This window comes from Melanotaenia boesemani, chromosome 13 (assembly GCF_017639745.1).
Source record: "Melanotaenia boesemani isolate fMelBoe1 chromosome 13, fMelBoe1.pri, whole genome shotgun sequence".
Lineage (NCBI taxonomy): Eukaryota > Metazoa > Chordata > Actinopteri > Atheriniformes > Melanotaeniidae > Melanotaenia > Melanotaenia boesemani.
In genome coordinates, this window is record NC_055694.1 from 14,616,391 (window position 1) to 14,635,932 (window position 19,542).

The 19,542-nt window shown below is 39.4% G+C and overlaps 1 protein-coding gene and 1 non-coding gene across 4 annotated transcripts; both read right to left on the bottom strand.

The window, feature by feature from the left end:
- Positions 1 to 87: 87 nt before the first annotated feature.
- Positions 88 to 19,058, bottom strand: uba1 (ubiquitin-like modifier activating enzyme 1). Of its 3 annotated transcripts, none has more exons than XM_042004479.1 (26): positions 18,859 to 19,058; positions 15,618 to 15,734; positions 15,472 to 15,530; positions 15,207 to 15,375; positions 13,169 to 13,303; positions 12,974 to 13,080; positions 12,799 to 12,889; positions 12,564 to 12,696; positions 12,387 to 12,484; positions 12,033 to 12,179; positions 11,626 to 11,802; positions 11,338 to 11,442; positions 11,160 to 11,240; positions 10,734 to 10,886; positions 10,118 to 10,283; positions 9,804 to 10,000; positions 8,191 to 8,255; positions 6,524 to 6,719; positions 4,031 to 4,105; positions 3,104 to 3,293; positions 2,865 to 2,950; positions 2,208 to 2,300; positions 1,869 to 2,060; positions 1,441 to 1,542; positions 1,254 to 1,354; positions 88 to 1,151 (listed from the first exon to the last, which is right to left on the bottom strand). In XM_042004479.1, exons 2-26 carry the CDS (start codon positions 15,732 to 15,734, stop codon positions 1,016 to 1,018), a joined length of 3,171 nt encoding a protein of 1,056 aa, XP_041860413.1. In that variant the 5' UTR covers positions 18,859 to 19,058; the 3' UTR covers positions 88 to 1,015. The 3 variants fall into 3 exon arrangements, with proteins under 3 accessions (XP_041860413.1, XP_041860414.1, XP_041860412.1); XM_042004480.1 differs by lacking the exon at positions 18,859 to 19,058 and adding an exon at positions 17,317 to 17,438; XM_042004478.1 differs by lacking the exon at positions 18,859 to 19,058 and adding an exon at positions 17,218 to 17,436.
- Positions 1,656 to 1,772, bottom strand: LOC121652430. The gene has a single exon (XR_006012616.1). It is a non-coding gene; the product is annotated as a small nucleolar RNA U6-53/MBII-28 (small nucleolar RNA).
- Positions 19,059 to 19,542: the final 484 nt, after the last annotated feature.

Consider the following 19,542-nt stretch of genomic DNA (forward strand, 5'->3'; position numbering starts at 1 on the left):
TGAACCAGAAGTGGCTTATTTAAGTCAGGTACAGACTTTGCTTCGTCAGAACTTGCTTAAAAGAATAAAATAAAGACCCCACAAAAATATTTTTATATGTTTATTCACTATCACAGTAAGTGCTCCCACTTCAAGATACATCTCAATGCCTTGCTTTCAAACTGTTGTCATTTGGAATTAAAGTAGAAAGACAGTTTATGATCTAGTAGATGTGTGCCAAAGCTCTGTCCAACCCCCTCCCCCCCAAAATAAAATAGAATATAACAAAACACATGAAATATAAAGAGATAATTGATGTCATGTGCAAGAGCCCCTCAGGAGCTGCAGAGTGCTGCAACAAGGGTGTAGGGGTGCCTTAGACTGGGGAAGGCATTCTGCCAGTGACACATATGGATTTCCAGTCAGGAAAGGGGTCTGACTAAGGTTTTATCAGGGCCGGTCTTGTTTTAATTAATGAGGTGCAACTTTGGAAAAAACAAAAAGGAAAAACAGTAATGTGGGACCAGGTCTATGAGACAAGGACTGGAGGAGAGAAGAGAGCAGGTAGAGTTTGGGGGGGAAGGAGTGGGTTGTTGATATAGATTAAAAAAAAGACACTTCCAATTTACTGTTGAAGATTAGACTGTAAGGACAGTATAGGACACCGGGACTTTAGAATACAGAGAGACAACTAAGGCTTACTTAAGTGTAGAGGCTTTACTAATGAGAAACATCAGGATGTACACTGTACATGCTCCCTTTCTCCAACAACACCCTGTTCCCACAGTGAACCACCAACTGGATCCCTAACTGACATAAAGGTATACTTTAGTCGGCTTACTGGGGCTATGTACAGTCAGGCACAGGTTTACACAAACCACAGGCCTAAAAAAAGAAACCAATTGATCCAATAGAGCCAACCTGGATCAAGTTACCCACCCCCTAGTCCCACCACATCTCCCCACTAAGAAAAACCCCTTCCCCTTGCCTCCCCCCTGCAACTCACACCCTCCTGTGGGTGGACTCAGTGTGGAGCTCAGCGGATGGTGTATCTGACATAGGGCACTTCCACATCTTCATCTGTTAAGTCGTTACAGCATAGCTCAAACACCAGGGCTTTCACGTGTTTGCCCAGCTTCTTTTTGGACACCTTCGTCACAATCTCAGTCATTCTGTAGAAAACACAAGAGGACCAAGTCTTGAAACAAATGAAAACACACACCTGAAACCACAAACAAGAGCTGTAGCTATGTGTGGCTGAAACAAGTACTCACGGTAGGTCCAGTCTCTCTTTAAGTTTGGCAGCAGGCATGAAAAACGAATAGAGCATGGACACTCCCTGAGAAAGCATAGTGATCTCCAACTTATGCTCATTCTGAGAAATAGCAGAAAAAAAAAAAGATTTGTTTCCAGCACACAGTTTTGAGATGGTGGCAATGAAAATGGACAAACTCAACGCACTTTAAAGTAATCCAGGAACTGTCGGAGTGTCATCTCTTCCCCACTGGACTGCAGACCTGTAACTTCAAAGCGATCCCAAAGCGTCCAATCAATTTCATAGTACTGTAAAAAAGAAAAAAAAGAAAAAAAAAAAAGAGAAAGGAATGATGTCAGTCATCAGTAATGAATACACACTATCCTACATACATGACAATACTTTCTGTTGCTATTTGTTTTCTCCTCAGTACACACTGATCACCAGTGTGAGAAGGTGAGTTGAACTCATTTACACCAAGACAGACAGTGCATCCATCTTATGCATCAGTATTAGCATGGCTGGATCGTCATTGGAGCTTCAAAACATGCAGGAATTTAATCATTATCCTACAGTGACAACACATGTTATGTTACAAGCATAGCTCAAAATAAAGTGATGGACTTGTGCTTACCTTGTGTTTTGGAGCAGCAATGGGCTCTGAGAATGCAAAGAAAGGCAGGGCCAAGTTCATGAAGCCATTTTTGTAGGAATCCAGTTTCGTGTGTCCTTGGACAATCTTGAAAAGCTCCAAGCACACCAGGCCAACCACAGCAGCTGTCGTAGTGGCGATAGCAGGAATGATCTTGCCAGCAATCAGTTTGCTCTGCATTGGATGATGAAAAATGTCAGCGCAAGCAAGGGGAAAGGGGGGAAAAAAAAGAAGACTAGCGGGTGAGTTTGAATCTGAGGGATGTAGAAAGCTGCAGCCTATGGAAAAACATTGCTAGATCAAAAACAAAGTGCTACCCACCTTGTGCCTGTCTGCAGGTGGAATGTCATAGTTCTCTGCTCTCAGGTTGGAGGCTGCCACAATGAAGTCCATGTGGAAGTTGGTATCATCATCCTGTTAAATGCCCCACAATCATCATATTAACCAGTTCGCTGTCAATGTAGGCTGAGATTACATAAGGGGTGAAAATCTAAGTTAGTCCGGTATAGGACCTGTATACATTTCTAATCCAAACAATTACTGTTACTGTCTTCAAGTTCCATCAGCAATGTTTTGGTGGTCTATTGATTCGCTGGACATGCTAACAGGGTTAGCCTTCAAAAATAATACTATTTATAAAAAAAAACAACATCACACACAATGACAATTTTAAATTAAATTTATACTAGCTTATTTATGCACATTTAAGAATTACTGAAATTCGTGTAATTGCATTTTGTGCCTCAACTTCTTCGTAGGAACTATGGCCAATAAACCATTGCTGCATCCCTGTTTTACCAAGCATTTTTAATTTATTTTGATTTTTCAGCTGGTAAAACAGTTTAAAAATTAAGATAAAAAAAAGACAAAACTATGAATTTAATATTTTTTCATACCCGCTGGTTATGTAAGAACCAAGAGCAGAACCTTTAATTTCAGATATGCATTAAGAAGAAAAAAATAAAAAAAAGGGGGTACCTTTTCAAAATCAACAGGGTTGAGTTTGAACTGGGAAGATTCTGGGGAAGGCAGTTGGGTCTTGAGCTCTTCCAGTTTGGTGTCATCTGCATTTTAAAATCCATGTTTAAATTACTCCCAAGATGTCCACACTCATAAATAATACACAATGTTAAAATCAACTCTTTAAATTAACATGAAAAACATGAATGACTTTTTAAATGCTGTTCTGGAACTGTATACAGATTTGTGTAGCTTACCAACAGAGGAATTGCTATTTTGCAGTTCTTGATCAGAGACGTGGATTTTAACCCCTGAGCGAGGGGTAAAAGGTGGCACCTTAACGTCCTGCAAGATCTTAACCACAGCTGTACGATCATTGCTGCCTTGCATACCGTACATTTGAGCAAAGAGGTTGGCGGCTGCCATTATATAGTCCATGTGCAGATCCTATAAATGAAAATCCATTAAGAATGTGAGAATAAATAGACTGATTTAGGGCAGTTTTTTCCAATTCGAAGCACTTAAAAGACCCACTCCGATGCTTATTTGGAACTATTTAAAATGTTCTCAGTTGTGTTTAAATTGTGATTATGACGTTTTTGGCAAAAATCACAAAACCTGTGCCCCTTTCCAGGACTCTGCTTCTGCAGAGGACCAATAGCTCATTAGCAATTTGCCTCTGAGTTGTGGGCGGAGTCAGCGCTGCTCAGTGCTATGTGCTAGCTCTGCATGCTGACCCATGTCTTCCTTGAAGTTGAACTTAATCCATTGCTCTCACACAGCAAAATTTTTAGGTAAATAATGAAAGCTAACGTGATTAGCTTTATCAGTAGCAACCCGCTACTGCACATATGTGTAGATCCGCAATCTCTTCGTCCTCAGAGTCAGAGGGGATGGAGAGGGCGGGGCAGGAGCTTGTGGCCTCGCCCTGTGGGTGTATGATGTGTAAATGCGGGTCTGTCTGAGATCGCCTTTTTCTGCCACTGGTTCAAATGTGGAAATACTCAGAAAAGCCATTTTGATCAAATTTTTCACAAGATATGTTCTCTAGTGTCAAATAAATGCCACATGGACACGTGAACAACATAAAAAACATGATTTTCACCAGAGTGGGTCTTTAATATTCAAGAAGAAAAAGGAAAGGGAAAAACAAAAAAAGGGGGGGGGGGGGGAAGCATACTTACATTGCTAGTACTGAATTCTAAGGGGTGAGGACACCTCTTTGGTCCAGACCAGAAGGGGGCACCTGAGCTGGTGAGCTGAAAGAGCAATCATGAGTTCATACATGTCAAACAGGAGTGAGATTTAGAAACAAGTATTAAGAACTGAATGTAGGATTAATCAAAAGAAGTTTCAACTATGTATGTTGAAGTCATTGCCTGTCTGACAAAGATGAAGAGATGAGAGATTTTGGATATGCACTTGGGCATCATAGTTCATACTCTCTAGATTTCTGGGTATTCTTACATGGGCACATTTTCAGCATATTAGAAAAGCAGTCAGTCATATACAGTGGCATTAAATGTACAATTTATAGGTTTGGGTTATTCCGTCAATAAAAAAAAAAAAAAAAAGTCCTAAATTGTGCAAATATTCAAATGAACAATGCCAGATATGTAGTTTATTAAGAACAACCTTAAGCAACTATAAAGTGTGTTAGTCTCTCACATTGTAGAAAAATATTCACTTTTCTTGATGGTTCAGGCAACAGGTTTGCAGTCTTGTTTAAATGCCTCTGAGAGGTATAAAGCTTTTATTAAAGACAATGTAATATGTCAAGTTGTTCATACAAGTGTTGTATTTACCATCTTTACACTGGCTACCTGTCCCTCAAAGAACTGATTTCAAAATCAGTTAAAAATTAGTTTACAAAGCACTGAATACTTAGGACCAAAATACATTCAGGATTATCTGGTTCGTCATGAACCAACGAACCCTCAAGGCATCAGAGTCAATTCTACTTTCTGTTCCCAGGATCAGAACTAAACAGAGGGAGGGTTCAGTTTTTATGTTCCTCACATGTGGAACAAACTCCCAGAAAACTGCAGGTCTGCTGAAACCAAGTCAGGGTTAAAAACTTTTCTAATAGTCGCCTTTTATCAAAACTGTTAAATTCTTTACACTGGAACTTTATTTCTTAAATTTTATCTATTTTAGCTTTTTTTCCCCTTCCTGTTTTTATTCAAGTTTACTTTAATGCACTTGTTATTGCTTCCTGCACCCCGCTGTAATGCTTTTCCTGTTTTATGTAAAGCACTTTAAATTGTCTTGTACAATAACTGTGATGTACAAATAAACTTGCCTTGTCCTATTAAAAGGTCAGGTAAGAACCTGATATTTTCTGTTATGCCCCAATACATAAAACTTTAGAATTGAAGGTGGGTGTAATCCCTACCACATGGTTAAACACATTATATACAAATTTTAAGACAAAATGGAGCTATTCACACTTGCACAAGTAGACAACTTAATTCTACTGCAATACATAAGCACTGTAAGATGGAGACGCAGGATCTTACATTTTTAATCCAGCAGTTGTATAAATTGGTATTTCATGTGCACCATTGGTAATCCGATACTAAAAATGGTGTGAATGCACAAAAACCTCAGCTAAATTCTTGCAAAAAATACAATACTTTCCATGAAGCTAAATCTAACACCAGCAATTAAATGTGAAGTTACAAGGCAAGCACAGAATCTCCAAAAAACCACCATGCACACAGATAGGGAAACAGATCGTCACATTATCACTTTGGTTTTCTGTTAAATTTAGAATTCATTGTAAAATTCTTCTCTTAACTTACAAAACCCTTAACAGTTCAGCCCTATTCTGCATAATAAAAGTTTAAATGTGCCCTATCAACCACAATGCATCTCCGTTCCCAGAATGTTGGTCTCCTTGTGGTACATAGGATTTCAAAAAAGCAGAATAGGAGGTAGACTAATCACCATGTTCTATAGAAAACATGACACCAGCAACTGAGATCAGAAACTTAAAAAAAAAAAAAAAACCTCCAAAGAAATTGCACTTATGTTTGGCACTTGAAAGATGTAGAAGCCACCTATTAATTGTGTACACTGTTTTTACATATACTTAATGCTCCCTGCTAATTTTTATGAAGTTATCATAAATTGAACTAATGTGAATTGGCTTATATTGATTGTAAAATGCCTTGTGACTGTTGGAAGTTGGTGCTAAACAAAGCGGAATTGAATCGAGTTAAGAGTTTCTTACTGGTTGATTATTATTTGTTAGTTGCTTTGGATAAAAGTTCCTACTAAATGACATGTATGTTTATACACGCAAAAAAAAGACTTCTTTTGACAGAAGTGGCATTCACTGCATGCCGTTTTAATGACCACACTGACTTAGTTGCTAAGACTAGAGGCATCTATCATGGTTATACATTTTCTGGCAGAACTAGATTTCAAACGGCAAGGCTGGCATTACAACAGCCGAAACTCTGAACCGTAGGCAAGAAAATGTGATTCCTCAAACCAGCAAATGATAATCACCGTGGTTAAATCCTTCCACTATACAATATAGAAGCGCTCCATGAAATTCTAAAAATATTGGATAATTCCATATGAGAAAAAAGAGAGAAAAAAAAAACTGAACATTATTTTTCATCTAGACAGCAACTTGTTCGTGTCAACTGACTGAGTGAAGTATTTACCTGGTCTGGAGGGAAGTTGTGCAATAGCTGACGGATGTTGTTGTTGTACTGGCACTGCCAGTGGTTGCGAGCCCAACCTACGCAGTCAGCCCAGCTGTGAGGGCAGTCTGTGACAAGACACTTGTAAACTGCTTCCAGGACTTCCAAAGGCTGAGCTCCTGGAAGCTTCAGTGTACGCTCCATAAACTTCGGATCTCTGGAATGACAAGGTTAATAAAGCTCATTGAATGTTTACAAACATAACTGTTGTCCCTTTCTTCTGTTCAGTCAGCACATTTTGTTTGTGATCATGTCTGTGTGTGTGTGTGTGTGCCTTCTCTAGAGCCATTTTGGGGCTGTTGCTGGGCAACACGGACTTTAAACTCCCTCCATAGATTTTATATTATATTTGTTGTCCGGGCAGTGTGTTTGGGATCACTGTCATGCTGGAAGACCCAGCCACGTTTCATCTTCAATGCTCTCAATGATGGAAGAATGTTTTTGCCTAAAATCTCACAATACACGGTCCCATTCGTCCTGTCCTCAATATTGACCAGTTGTCCTGTCCCCTTTGCTGAAAAGCAGCCCCAAAGCATGTTTTGCACCCCCATGCTTCACAGTGGGTATGGTGTTCTTGGGACGCAACTCAGCCTTCTTCCCCCTCCAAACACAGCAAGTGGAGTTTATACCAAAAAGTTCGATTTTGGTCTCATTTGACCACATTGAAATTCTCCCAGTCCTCCTCTGGATCATCCAAATGGTCAATGGCAAACTTCAGATGGGCCTGGACATGTGCCGGCTTAAGCAGGGGGACCCTTCGAGCGCTGCAGGATTTTAATCCATGACAACGTAGTGTGTTACTAAGAGTAACCTTTGTGACTGTGGTCCCAGCTGTCTTCAGGTCATTGACCAGTTCCCCCTGTATAGATCTGGGCTGATTCCTCACTGCTCTCAAGATCATTAGTACTCCATGAGGTGAGATCTTGTATGAGGCCCCAGGTTGAGGGAGATTGTCAGTAATCTTGTATTTATTTCTTCCATTTTCTAATAATTGCCCAAACTCTTGATCTCTTCTCACCAAGCTGCTTGACTGTTGTAGACTGGCTCATCCCAGCCTTGTGCAGGTCTACAATTTTGTCCCTGGTGTCCTTAGACAGTTCTTTGGTCTTGGCCATGGGGGAGACTGGAGTCTGACTGAAGGTGTGGACAGGTGTCTTTTATACAGATAACGAGTTTAAACAGGTGCCATCAATACAGGTAACGAGTGGAGGATGGAGGAGCTTCTTAAAAATCAAAGTAACAGATCTGTGAGGGCCAGAATTCTTGCTTGTTTGTGGGTGCAAAATACTTATTTCATGTAAGTATTTACAAATAAATTGTTTAAATATCATACAATGTGACTTCCTGGATTTTTTCACTTTGTCTCTCAAAGTTGAAGTGTACCTACAATGAAAATTACAGGCCTATCTCATCTTTTTTAAGTGGGACAACTTGCACAATTGGTGGCTGGCAAATACTTTTTTGCCCCACTCTATATTAGCAAAATTGTGTTTGTACTGCAAAGATCATAACACTTAAGAGTCTGTGGTACCTACTATTTATGCCAAAAAGGTTACTGAGTGGATTAATTTTTTATGGGCATTCAAGACAAAAATTCATCTTTTTAAAAGACAGGACAAGCAACTTACGTGAGGTACTGCATGCCATTCTCTGGAGGCTGTTTGAATAGTCCCTCAAACTCATCACGGGCCCACTAAACAGAGGAAGATATTTATAACAGATGATTAAATAACCGTGAAGTGGTGCGAGGTCTTGTGGGAACAGAGTGTAGAGGAAGAATATACAGCAACACATTAGTTTCTCTTTATTTTTCAAACAAATAGTGGTTTAAAATAGGATGGAAACTTGATCCCGTTGACTGAATTAATGAAAAACATGTGAGACTATTCAAAAGACAAGGCACACATTGTAAATTAGTGGTGGGGGGAAAACTCAAAATTGTGGAAGAGCAGTGCCCACACAGTTTTTTGTGGGCGGACAACAGGAAATCTGACCGGTATCCTCTCCATTAAAAACTAGTGTGTGGAAGTACTTGGGCTTCTATGGATGGCTTTGTTTGCTTGGAACATCTGGTATGTTTGAGGAGGTGTTGATGCGCAAAGAAACTGATGTGGATCAAAGAAGCGAACTCTGGTCCAACTACAATCGCAGCTCTTGGTTAGCTTCATGTGAACCAAAGGCAGGGAATGGACTACAACGCAATGGGCATTGTGGGTAGACCTAAACCTACAACTGCTGAACAACAGGCAGACAGAAAAATGTCTCATGGTCAGACATGGAAGAACGCAGTAAACGTTCTTATAAAAATGTGTTCAACCCAAGACTGCTAAGAATTGATGCAGCTCCATGATTTGCCCTTATGTGCAGGCTTGGGTACTGTCACTAATTTCCTAAATCGATTCCATTCACAACAGCCTATTGCAATTCGATTTTGCTGAAATCCAATTTGATATCGACTCATTTACAGCTAATTGTGAAACACCACCTATTTCTCTTGAATATTAAAGACATTCTCTGATAATTATTTTTATAAAACACTGAGTGCCTTTACTTGACAATAAAAATCAGTTATCTGGGCGTAATCAAGATTACTCTAATAATCTGATCTGACATCTATGTGTGTCACTGAAATACCATAGTGTAGTGTTTCCCCAGATTCAGAGCCAGAAATCACATCACAGCCATCTGAACTGTAATCATAATGATGTGCCTAAAGATTACCACCCACTACAAAATATACTGTAGATTTACATAAAGGAATATTTTATATAATTAGCAGCCATATTTGATAACCTTCTATAAAATAAAGAAATCCTTGCCATTACACATTTATGAATTCCATATATACCATTAAAATCAAACCAATGAGATGTGATTGGAATAATCCAGGTAATTATAATTATTACAGGTTGCTGTTAAAGCTGCCTGCTAATCAATAAAAACAAGTAAATCATTTGTAATTGTTTGAACTTAGACAATAATGATATGACCTGATTAATGGTGTTAAAAGAAGTTTGAAAGTTGTCTGTTCATATTTTGTGTGTGTCAATAAATATATCAAACCAATAAATGCCAAATTAACAATGTACTTTCCTCCAGACAGATTCAAGTATTAATGGCTACACAAAAATTGGCAAAAGTGCAAATGATCCACAGTACTTCAGTTACTTAAAAACAGTTACTGGATGGTTGATGTGTACTGTACACACTGTGTGTCTTACAGCATTGCACTTTTACTGACCTGCAGTGTGTGTTCAATTGCATTTGGAAAGTTCTTGAGTGTACAGATGGGGATGGACTTCTCAGGTGGGTCCTGACTGGAGCTGTATGACTCTGTGAGGAACGGGATGACAACCTGGACATTGCCTTTGGTACCCAATGTACCCGACTCCAGTAAGGGTTTACGGTAGTATACACAACGCCGATCCATATACATACCTAAAAATTAGGAATACATAATAGGCACCAGATCTGAATTCACGAAGTCTAGTTAAGAAAATGTCATAAAACATAAGCATGCCTAATAAACATTTTCATTTCACTTCACTGACTTACGTGCATCAACATTGTCCAGTGCATTGGCAACTCCATCAAGGCTTTCAAAGAAGTCATCATCATAGACCCTCTCTGTTTCGGGGCCCACTCTGTTCTGATGACCTGTGATCCTGATGGAGGGGTTCATCTGCTTTACTGCAGCAGCGGCCGTGTCACTTTTCATTTTCTGTTAATACAGAAAAATACATTTTTTTAATTACGAATAAAAACCACAATGCTTTTACATGTACATCTGTAAGTACCTTCTGTTGGAAGTTCACATGAAAGCCCTCACATTCTGTGAACAGCTAGTCCTTTAACAGCTAGCTAAGGACATTAAAACAGTATGGACCACATTGCGAGCTTGTCAGCTGTGGGATCACTCTAACCATCAGCCCAAGGCAGATAAAGTAATTTCAAGCAAATAATGTCTCAATACTAAATCAGTACTTAAAAGATAAATAAGTGTAGAATCCAAATAGCAGTTCTCTTTTGAGTTCATCTCTGACTACATTAAGTAGACATTAAAATAAACAGGAAATACCTGTACAGCACTGGTCTGGAATATTAAAAACAACAAACAATAAATGTTGGCTTCTTACATTTTTATCTGCTGAGCAAAGCTGATGATACTGACCGTGACATCCGAGGGTCTGAAGAGGAACTGTCTGTTGAGATTAGATTTCTCTATGGTGTCCATGTCAGTCACAATGACCTCACCCTCCCCGCCAGCCAGTCCAATCATGGCAAAGTTTTTCAACAGCTCACAGCCAATAGCACCAGCTCCAACCTGAAAGGATCACAGATCTTTCAGTGAGTAAAGCTACAAAGGTTGTGCTTTATGTTATGTAATAGCCACTTTAAAACCATGAATAGGGAAAGCTGAAAAATCTTGCTTCATCATAATTCTTGCATTAGCTAACAAAAAAATACTTTGAACCTTGATAAATAAACTGATTAAAGAAACGTGACCATATATATATGACTAGACAGGTTCTTTAGACCTTTCTGAGCAACAGGATGCCAGAAGGGCTCTTGGAAAATATTCCATTTGCCAACTCACCAGGAAGTAGCGCTGCTTGGCAAGTAAATCCTGCAGCTTGGTGCCAAACACTGCAATCTGCCCATCATATCGACAGTTCCTCTATGAGAAGAACAAAGATGGAGAAAACAAGTTCAAGACCAGCGTAATGTGAATATTTCCTGGGAACAAGAGTATTTGGTCTAGTCTAAACACCTACAGGGGTGCACTCTTCTTCTGTGAGCATGACTCCGTCTTCAGACAGGCACTCCAGGGCATCAAAATACAGCCACTGCATTACTGGCATAAATTTTCCTGTGCATGCCTAAAAAAAAAAAAAAAAAACACATTAAGTCATTTGTCAACAAGAATGCTGTAACATGCGTTTTACACATACTAATTCATATCCTCAACTTGCATAACAATTTCCAAAACAAATTTCTAAAAAAAAAAAAAAAACTGCAAAAAAACCATTTCAGGATTAAAAACTGCATGGCTTTCCACTGACCTTCATCACTTCTTGCGCAGCCACACCACCAATCAAAGCATTGACTGGGGAAAGATCACCAGAAGCAACATAAGACAACTTTTTGATGAGAGCTTCATCTAGCTGTTCCACTTTAGCAGACCCTGACTGGGCAGAGTTCACCTCCTTGGCTAAAGTCAGTAGCTCATCGCCATCAGCCTGGAAGACACAAAGCTCAGCATTTTAAATACAACACAAAAAAAAAATCACAGAAACTTTTATTGCAAGCAGGTTTGTGTTTTGTGTGCTACATATTTTTTGTGTATTCTGCAGTGATTTTAGTTCCTGTTTAATGAAAGAGGCTCTAAATGATCTGTTTGGTATATCCACCAACATTAAAGTAACTTGAAAAGTACACTTCATCAAAATAACGGCCATGAATGATGTACCTGGTTCCAAGGGGCAGGGAGGCGGTTGTGTTTCTTCTGGAAGGCATGGATAGCCTGGAAGCCCACATGCAGCTGCGCTGGGCGTTCAAACTTGGCAAAATCTGTCATCATGAACTCAGGCTCAGTCATGGAAGAGGTGAAAGATTTCTGTTCAAGACAGACATGCAAGGTTGTGAAATTATGTAAATAAAACTTTCCACTTGTGACAGCAAATAACAATCAGGATTGGTACAAGACATTTTGTATATCTGTGGCAACAATATGGAAAAAGATTAATTAAAGAGATGTGTATCACAAATACATGTATTGCTATGCCACAATGACATAATTGATTATGGAAAATGAGTTGCTTACGAAACTGATCTTCTTGGCCATTTTAACCTGAGAGACTATTCCTCCTCTCACATAGTCTGTAAAGCCAGTTGTCTCACAGATGCTGAAGGTGTACGGACCTGAACAAAGGAGGCAACATTTTAACTTAAGTCAAAAGCTGCCTAACCACAAAGTCCTTTAATAAGAAAATAGCCTTACCCAGAACTTTAATTTCCACTGGCTGACAGCCATTGAGCTCTGTCATCCCCTGAATCTCTGTGAAGGTGACATGGTCTCCGCTCTCAAAGCCATGACGAGCCTCATCAAGACATGTCACAACCCCTTGATTGTCCTTAAATGAACAAATTGTAAGTTAAGGTCTGCGCTTCCTTAAAAGCTAAACCAACTCCAAATATTAGAAAACTGAAAAACATTTCAGATGAAAGGCGCTAACCTTTGTGATCATGGAAATCATGGCACTAAGTGGCTGCTCTCCATTGGTGTCATATACCATCATTTCCTCTCCAAAGTCACAGAAAAGTTGACTACAAAAAGAAACAAGAGGAACAAAAATTTCAGACTCCAAAAAAACAAGGACACTCAAACTGAACTTTAAACAAACGTCTTACCCAAACAGACCACGCGTGTCTGCAATAATCAGCTTGATTTCTTTGCTGTGGCAGAACTCCCCAACATGCTTTTGCTCATCTAGAGTTGAGTTAGTCAGTACTACCACCTAGAATTCAAAAATAACAAGATTTAATTGGCCACTTTTTTTTAAAAAATGAAGTGATTAAAGAATTAGCACCTATAATAAAACATACCTGGAATTTGGTCAGGTAATCATCGGTGAGAGCTCCAGTATAGGCATTCACTGGAACATAGTTGTTTAGTTCAGCCAAGCGAGGCTGACTCACCTCTGCCCTGTTCTTCCCCAGGTCCTCCTCCCGAAGGTAAAACTACCACACAAAAATAAACATTGTGAGATGACAACAGTTACTGACTCAAACATGCAGTAACTGTCACAATCGGTAAAGAGAAGAGAAAACTTGGCTAATGATGCCAAGATACAAGGTGCCTATGTCAATTGTTCTACCAAAAACGGGAGTCATGGTTTTTGTTTATCTTTTTTCTCTCCCCATTGACATGATTAGCTCTCACTAATCCAAAAATGTTCACCACTAACCCATTTTCACATTCTTTGCTTTTCCCCTCTCTGCAAAAGCCACATTTTTACTTTGTGTCCATTTATATTCTCTAGTGAATTATTACTTGAAATTGATTGCATTACCGGCGGGTTATTTAGGCAGTCTAAAGATAAACAACAAGTTGTGAATAACTGAAAACATGGACGTACAGGGTGAAAATGAGGCACTTCATAAAGAGTCACTCAGTGGGTAAGCTTAGAATTTATATGCACCCCTTTTCACCACGAGCATTAAACTTTGGTACAGAGCCCGAACATTAAAAGCAGTCAGGTGCTGTCAAGTATAATTAAAAAAAAAACACACACACACAACACATCCCAACTCTAAGAAAGTGGTTACACAAAAAAAAAACTTTGCTTGTGTAGAAGAAGACAGGGTGGGGGAACAAGCTTCTTAAGCCGGAGCGCAGAAGAACTGATCATACACTGGTGTGGATCTACAGTGGTTAACTATCCAATGGACAAGCAAATAAATTGGTACAAGTTCTAAGCTGGATTAACTTCAACTTGATAAAAACAGATTTCTGCAGTTTTATTGTATATTCTATGACATACTAAAATAAATCATTTAGTATTTTATTAGAGCAAAAAAATTACCATTAAGATGTTTGATAGCTTATACTTGAAAAACAATGTATGTTCAATTTATGATTTATGCATATGATCTACAAATAACTCAATACAATTTCATATATGTGACTGAACCAATATTTAGAATGACAGTAGTGGATTGAATAACAAAACAATACTATTCAAGTTATGAGAGTTCTTGAAAAATGTCTTTAAAATACTTGAGTAAAAGATCTGGTTGGTGATTGGTTTTCCTATTTAGTGTCCAGTGGACAAAGATTAAGATTCAAGTGTTCATTAAAGGGCGCTTCCTATTAAAAAGGAATGTATACAGTGGTGATTTAATCCATACTAAATAATAAAATACTTTGGACATGTGCCAGTTGCTGAAATAAAGACCTTAACCTTACTGACAAAGGCATCTCTGTTGGGCTTCTTGAATTAATACCTGTAGTCTACTCTCACATTCTGGCCTTAAATAGATGCATCAGAATTCAAGCTCCAGCTGACTGACCAAAGCCACTTTCCCTGCTGCAATGATGTCATATCACAGGCTTTGTCTGTACTATGATTATAACCCAGGAATAGTCCATCCACTGATAAATCTGGGTCACCCTGTAAATAGCAAGGGTGGGGGTAGCTGCAGTACTCTTTTTAGAGAGCAACAATGCAGCACGTGTGACTCAAAATATATCACTGCTCACCACAATTTATAACTTAATGAATACCTAATATTGTAATGACCGAGTCAGTGACTTTAAAAAAAAGTTCTAAAGAAAAATGTACATGAGTGCATGTATAAAGTTCTGTATGAAAGTGATTTTCCTAATGTACACCTTCAAATTAGAAAATTCTACAACAGGATCTGAAGCAGCAGTTTGATCTTATGGACATATTTTTAAAAGGATATTGTTCTTTTCCCTTGATACTTGGACTTAATCATCAAACGTACTGTACTGATGATCATGTCCATTTGTAATCACTTTGTTATACTGTTTGATTCAAACCATTCTCTAGAACATGACCCTATTTGACAATGAGATCACATGTATATATTAAGATTAAAAAGGTGTTTCCATACATACCTGAGAAGAGAGGTCTCTCCATTCTGCAACTCCTTTGTCATGCACAGTGACACTTCTAACTCCACCCAGGATGACATTCTTGGCAATCTCCACTCCAAGACCTCTCATGCCGGATATGAGAACATTAGAGTTCTGCATGCGCTTCATTGCTTCATGGCCCAACACATAACTACGAAAGAAAGAACCATTAGTGCCACAACACACTATCCGACAACCACCATAAAAGCACACAATAGAATTATGTACTTTGTCCAGCAAGACTTACAGTTGTCTGGAGTACAGGCCTTCATCAATCTCAGCATCATTGCCATTCTTAGCCATGCCCTGAGGAGAGGGACATAGCAAGAGGTCCGATCAGTTTCTGTTACAAGTTTTATCCACTGTATATGGTGTGTGTGTGTTTGCATTTACGTTGGCAGGTGTGTGGGACAGATCAGTTCTGACAGAGTTAGAGGAGGAGCAGTGGGATCCCGTCTTCGTCTCTGTTCCTGACAAGCGGCGCTTCTTGGACAGCGGCGAGCTGGACATCTGGAAATGTACAAAAAATTCTTTAAAATTATGAGAAAGAAAAACAAAGAAGAAAGAAAAGCTAATATCCAATTCACTGTAGAAATTTACTGTTATATTTTTCTTTGTTAAGCATTGTGGAATCTATTTTTTGCTTGCAGTTGATAATATTAAGAATTAGGTCATTTAAAAAAAACAAAAACAAAAGCAGCCCGAAGACTAAGTTGTGGTTTCAATGTTAATTTCATAAGAATATAAATTAAAAATTAATAATCAGCAATAAATGTTGTTTATAATCCATTACTATGGTTCCATTACAAACAAAGTTGAGGGGGGGGGGGGGGGGGGGGGGGGGGGGGGCTAGAGAGCAGCTGGGCTGGCTGCAGGCCAAACACAAATCTGCTAGAAAAACGAACTGAGCCTGGGAAGAGACATGAATAGCAGTATTATGAGTTCTTTTCATGCTTAGTGACAGCAGTGGTTTGTTTATGTACTTCTATTGTTTATTATTCGGCATTTAAAGACTGCCAGCATCGTTTAAACAAAAACAGCTGAATCATTAAAAGTTCACTGCGGTAAAGCGCAATAGACATAGATTCGCAGGTGTGGACACAAGACCCACACTGTGATCATTCAACCGAGACTATGTTAATCGGAAGGGTAAAAGTCTATAGTTTAACTAAAAAAATTTTACTACCAAGCGTTATCGTGATTGACTCAAAAATCCGAACAAACCAGTCACATGGTAGGTGAAAAAGGCCGCAGTATCTCGAACACACGGATCCCACAGCGCAGAGTATCAGCCATAATTTCCGCATCAAATGCAGCTAACTTACCTTCGCCCCTCAAGTCTACCTCGACAGTTTATAATCTCACCAGGACTCATGAATTATAAAACGAGTCTGGTCAAATTATCGCGGGTTATACCAAAGCTTACAATTCTCCGTAAAAATACGGCCGCGTTTATTGCAAATGAAAATGAAGGCGTCCAGAATGATACAGCAGAGCCGCCCGGCTGTCACAGTAGTTTGCACAACCTAATACAAAACCCCAGCTGCTAACAATTAATTTAATGCTTAAGACGTACAAGAAATGAAAGTTGTCTTTCATTAAACGGCACCAAAAGGAACCCGATTAGACAGGTTTCTGAGCCACTAATCAGTTAAGTGGTTTGGCAGTTGGACAGAGTCGAAACATTAATAACTTAGCGGCAAGAAAACACCAGCTTGCCAGCCCATCCATTAGCCGCTCAGCCTAGGCCTGTACTTCCTACAGTGCGGAACACAACTTTACAAGCTAGCAGCTGCGGCTACGGTACAACCTGCTCGCTAAAGAGAACAGCGGGTTTATTGGCAGACAACTACCACCGCTAGTACATTTATGTGGCCTCATCGCAGACTATTTAAAATTGAAATCAATTTTCACTTTGTCATTTATCGTCAGAATCTATGCAAAGAAAAAGTAAGCCAGTACACTCGTGCTTCATTGATTTCTCTGTTCTTACCAATAATCCTTCTCGGTCCCTTTCCTATGCGAACCCGCTCCTCTCTCGCAGTGTACAGATGTCAACAATAACTATAGTAGCAAAATCGACGATTCGTACCAAGAAATGAAACAAGATCAGGTATTAAGCTGGTCTGCACTATAATGTCGAGTCACTATGTCGTTGGGCTCAGTCTCTCCTATGTAATTGCGTTGCTGGCTTTGCGACTGCAGACGGGAACAAAACCAAAATGGCAGATGGGAAGAAAGGGGCGGGGGGAGCTGTGACGCAGGGGTTGAAATATTCACCAGGAAAGGGTGGCTGTGTGCACACTGCTCAGCCAGACTGTCATTTGATTGGCTGCCACTGTGCATTCATCCCTCCCCTGATACAAGAGGATGCATGCCATGTCTAACAGTGTACAATGAACTGCTGGACCTCCAACAAACCCTGTAAGAAACACCTTGCGATTCTTAAGATGCGATCTAGACATTTCTATTGCAACTTCGTGAAAGACAAATGTCCAATTTTAAGATCTATTCAATATAAGCTTAAAGGGAGATCTATCGAGACTGGACGAAATACAATAACAGAACCTTTGTCTCAGCTTCATCTCAGCGATATCTCACCCTGTTATGGAACTAAAGTGCATTCAGTGCTTACACTGAATGTAACACTATGCATTATGAGAGGAAAAACATCTTATAGGATAACTAAGTTGAAAACGTTCTCATTCAAACATGTTAGGTGAATATGGGTAAGAATATATATCATCATTTATCTGAATTCAAATATTATAGCCAATTGTAATAGTAATGGAGAAATGAATGAGGCAGGTACAGCCTAAGGTACGCTGTTGCAGTAGCTAAAGTGATGCTGAGTGTCTGGGCCCTCAGTCACATTGAGGTTTGGGGTGAGCATTTCTTGCAGAGGAGTATTGGGGGAGGGGGTGCCTAGCAAATGACAAAGGCCCAGGAAAAGACTGGGCCGCATATTGTCGGGTACACATGTCGTTGAGGGGGGGGATACCCCCAGTTCTCATGCTCTTAATACAAAACGATTCCAGTATTCTGTTGGAGTTAAAAAGTGTACACATCAATAACACTAGAATGGCAGATTGTTTAACTTGACAAGCTCAACAAACAACTATTATGTTACAGTGGTAACACATCTAACATCGCTACCATTACGTTAATCTAACAAAATACACGTACCGTAAAGAAATTCTGCCAATAGGTTACACGATCTGTGAGACAAGTTAAGAGTATGCCTCGCACATAGCTTGCATCTTATGTTTGCTGCAACTATAGCTTTCTGGCTATTACTCGCCACTTTATATAATTAAAACTAGTGTGTTATTCACATTAAACGTTCAAACGTTAATATAACGTTAATGTGACAGTTCCTAATTAGCAACGGTTAGCCGAGCGGAGAGCTGAAAAGGTTCAGTTAGCTAAGGGTAACTAACATGAACCACTACCAGTAACGCAGATCAAAAGACTGCGTAGTTGTTAGCTTATGTGCGGCTAGCTCTCAGGCTATCTAGCCACCCAACGACTTTTTCCTTCTTGTGCCGCTATGTTAGCTACACAGCTAGCATTAGCCAACTAGCTGGGGCTAACGTTACCAAGACGGGAGCTTACACAAGTGTGCTGAACTTACCACATCCGATATTACTCGGCCTGATCTGTAGTATTAAAATCGGCTTCGTTTAAACAAAAAAACAAACAAACAATGTGAAAACTGAACACTGCCGCTGACGGCAAACTGAAAAGTATGTCAAGCTGGCGGGCTCTGTGTGAGTTTTTCCACTGGACGGTTGCCTGCCCGGCTGCTCCCGAACCGTTTCCCCTCACTCTATTTCAGAAAGCAAAGCAAAGCAGCAACATGTGCACGTTACAGGCAGAACCATTTCACTGTCCCAGAGGGTTCATTGAAAAGTGATCATAATAAATTTACCATTAGCAGAATTTTAAATTAATCGTAAATACTAAAAATCAATAAATGGAAAACAAATTGTATATACTTTTGCACTGCTATAAAGTATAATAGTATTTTAACAGTATACATCCAATAACATTTTTCACCCCGTACATTCACATAGTTGGACTTACCCAAAGCGTGCGCAATGCCACACGGGGCTTGTAGTACAGTTGTGATAAGGAACCTGTGTGTGAAATCTTCGGATAACGGTCAGTTTGCCGTAACGGTTCTGATGTACAAGCGCACCAACGCACGCGTGAGTACACACACATATAACCACACACATTAGTTTTTAATAACATAAAATGTTTCAAAGTGATTCAAATGTTTAGAAAAATCTTTATTTACTTTTATTATCATAAA

Excerpts from the sequence above, each read along its gene's own strand:
- uba1 (XM_042004479.1), bottom strand. The coding sequence starts at position 15,734 with ATGTCCAGCTCGCCGCTGTCCAAGAAGCGCCGCTTGTCAGGAACAGAG. Across the intron at positions 12,485-12,563 it reads AGTGGAAATTAAAGTTCTGG|GTCCGTACACCTTCAGCATC; the intron begins GTAAGGCTATTT and ends TCCTTTGTTCAG. Across the intron at positions 12,180-12,386 it reads TGGCCAAGAAGATCAGTTTC|AAATCTTTCACCTCTTCCAT; the intron begins GTAAGCAACTCA and ends TGTCTTGAACAG.